At 43.6% G+C, this 3348-nt stretch overlaps 1 protein-coding gene across 2 annotated transcripts in view; it reads right to left on the bottom strand.

Moving 5' to 3' along the window:
- Positions 1-1813: 1813 nt before the first annotated feature.
- The window catches only part of CBR4 (carbonyl reductase 4), a 34008-nt gene continuing 32473 nt past the window's right edge, over positions 1814-3348 (bottom strand). For both annotated transcript variants that reach the window (XM_075335092.1, XM_075335097.1), the window contains exon 6: positions 1814-2396. In XM_075335092.1, the coding sequence (XP_075191207.1) occupies positions 2218-2396 (179 nt within the window). In that variant the 3' untranslated portion in view covers positions 1814-2217. The remainder of the gene's footprint in view (positions 2397-3348) is intronic.

Here is a 3348-nt window from a genome sequence, read left to right as displayed (position 1 = left end):
GGTCGTCTGTGGATTGTCCTTGACTGTTCTCATCATTCTTCTTCTCTGCCTTTCTGATATTTTTCTTGGCCTGCCACTTCTGGGCTTAACAAGAACTGTACCTGTGTTCTTCCATTTCCTTACTATGTTCCTCACAGTGGAAACTGACAGTTTAAATCTCTGAGACAACTTTTTGTATCCTTCCCCTGAACAACTATGTTGAATAATCTTTATTTTCAGATCATTTGAGAGTTGTTTTGAGGAGCCCATGATGTCACTCTTCATAAGAGATTCAAATAGGAGAACAACTTGCAAGTGGCCACCTTAAATACCTTTTCTCATGATTGGATACACCTGCCTATGAAGTTCAAAGCTCAATGAGGTTACAAAAGCAATTTATTGGTTTAGTAAGTCAGTAAAAAGTAGTTAGGAGTGTTCAAATCAAGAAATTGATAAGGGTGCCCATACTTTTGCACCGTTCAAATTTTGTTTAAATGCGGATTGCACATTTTCTGTTCGCACAATAAACGTCATTTCAATCCAGAAATATTACTCAGTCCATCAGTTATTAGATATATGAAACTTAAATAGCTGTTGCAAAAACCCAAATTGTTATAAAGAAAAAAGGTTAACATTAATAGGGGTGCCCAAACTTTTCATATGACTGTAGCACAGTTCAGATCCAGATAGCATTAGGCACCTTCATGTAGTATACAGCCCCATATAGCACAGTACAGACCCAGATAGCATTAGGCACCCTCATGTAGTGCACAGCCCCTATATAGCACAGTACAGACCCAGATAGTATTAGGCACCTTCATGTAGTATACAGCCCGCATATAGCACAGTGCAGACCCAATAGCATTAGGCACCTTCATGTAGTACACAACCCCCATGGTCACTGATTAATACATACTCATTTCTCCTTGTTCTCACGCTGCTCCGGTCTCCTCGGCGCGTCCACTACTGTTGCTCTGACCTCACTGCAGGCGCGCGGTGTTGACATGACCGCACTCCACTGCAGAGCTGTCAAAGCGCCGACAGTAACAGTGGCGAGAATGATGAGAGAGGGAGCGCTCTGCTACCTCTCTATTCATTGCTTTCAATTGTATTGGCAACTGCGATGCCGATACAATTGAAAGCGCGATCCTAGGCGGGGGGAGGCCGGTGACAGCGCGGGCACCAGGCACCCCTGAGTAGCGGTACGCCACTCCTGCCACAGCGAGTGGGCCACCCCGGGCCCTGGCATTTGACAGAGTTTGCCGGGTGCTGATGCCGGCCCTGATTACCAGTATTCACTCTTATGTACGCTTTGTGCTCCGTGCTCTGAAGAGAACCAGGTTCTACATTTGTAAAATAAAAAAGGAGCTGCACTATTATTTGATACCACCAATCCCAGGATCATGCAACAAACATGATCCTGAAAGCAGCTTTAATTATGACAAGAGAGACTTAACCTCTCCTGGCTGCAGTTTAATAATCTTCTGGAATTAATTACCCCTGGATTATGTGCAAACAAGGAATGTGAATAACTATGGGACCATGCTATCATCACCATATCATATTTACTGCACAGCAAGCCATAGAAGACTATCCGAGGGATGCACTGCATTACATTAACTGGTGAGGTCTGGAGGTCCACCGAGGCCTACTTCACTGCAGGCTTTTCCCACATTGAAGGTAAAGGAAAAATAAACAGACAGGAAATACTTAAGGCATGAAAAGCTTACAAATAGACACAACAAAGCCTAAAAGGTGTACAAGAGGGGAAAAAAGGATAATGTGGTGCTTTCAGGTGTTGAAGGGTCCAAAAGAAACAAGGTGACAAGAAAACTACAAAGAGATATTTTATTGACAACGCATTTTGAAGATGTTCTAACTCCTTTTTTTCCTTCTCAAGTTCCCTCCTTGACTTGGTCAGGATCAGCGGGTACATCCTACCATTCCTTAAGCCCTATGCCGAGTTGTGCCTACAATGTGCACAACCTTGGTGGGTGGGCATGTCTTGAGTCTCTATTTCTCGGTTCTATCCCACCATTTTCACACATGGAGCGACCTGCTTCTTATTAATTAAAAGCTGTACAAGTTGGTGGTACATAGGGTAAAGTCCAGTTCAGTACCACAGCACAAGAGGCCTGGTAGGTTTAGTCCTGCACCGATGGGACCGCTGGGCATACACCGTTGTATGATGAGAAAAGTACTTCATAAGTATCTCCTCGGTCGTGGTTAGTAGTTAGCTTAGATCTGTAGTTGTAATCCCCCATCCACCACTAATACATGACCAGTAATGTACGGTGAGCAAAGCAAGAAACTGACAGCCTGTGCGACGTCCTCCACCTCTCCAAATCTTCTCAGGGGAATAGTCTGATCCAGAGAGGTCTCTTCTATACTTGAGGTCATGTCCGTGTGGATAAATCCTAGTGGGTATTTAAGGAACAAGTAGATGAATACCTTTCACCACTCCACAATTACAGAATGCACAGTAAAATCACATTAAAACTGCAGTTACCTGCATACAACTCATTGTTTGTTTATACAGTGTGTCCACCCATATCCTGTCCACCGCCATTAACTTGAGAACGGCGTCAGCTATAGGCATAGAAGTGGTGTCTAGGTATAGTAAAGTAGCCATGCGCTATGCAATGAAACCACCTATAGCGCCACCTGGTGGAACACAACAGAGTTAGCATTTTTATCTCGAAAACGGACCGAGATAGAGAAAAAAAGTGAATTAAAAAATTGTAGGGCATCATCAATTCAATACAAATCGATACCTTGCATACAGAAATGCTATGATATGAAACCCATGACCCCCAAAACATGGAATTCTGGTCACGCATATGGCACTCATTTAACTTTGATGCTCAAAGTGGCCACCGTCAGCTGCAATGCACATCTGGACTCTGGACAGCATACTGTATCTTGCTGCACGTTGTGCAATATGGTAGGTGACTCGTTTGCACAAGCATCTAATACGTCGTCGTAGGTCCTGCAATGTTGGTGGAGGGGTTGCATACACCTGCTGTTTGATGTGACCTCACAGAAAGAAGTCCAATAGGGTCAGGTCAGGTGAACGTGGAGGCCACTCTACCCACTATACCCAATGACTTGTAGGAAGGTTTCCATGAGGTATCGCTTAACGTCTGCAGCCTTATGAGTTTTACAATTTCTAATCATAGCATTTCTGTATGCAAGGTTTCGATTTGTATTGAATTGATGTTGCCCTGCAACTTTGTAATTCACTTTTTTTCTCTATCTTGTTCCGTTTTCGAGATAAAAATGCTAACTCCATTGTTTTCCAGCAGGTGGTGCTATAGGTGGTTTCACTGAGTAGCACATGGCTCCTTTACTACACCTAGACACTACTTC

This window comes from Anomaloglossus baeobatrachus, chromosome 1 (genome assembly GCF_048569485.1).
Source record: "Anomaloglossus baeobatrachus isolate aAnoBae1 chromosome 1, aAnoBae1.hap1, whole genome shotgun sequence".
NCBI classification, from domain to species: Eukaryota; Metazoa; Chordata; class Amphibia; order Anura; family Aromobatidae; genus Anomaloglossus; species Anomaloglossus baeobatrachus.
This window is presented reverse-complemented; position numbering and strand designations above follow the sequence as displayed.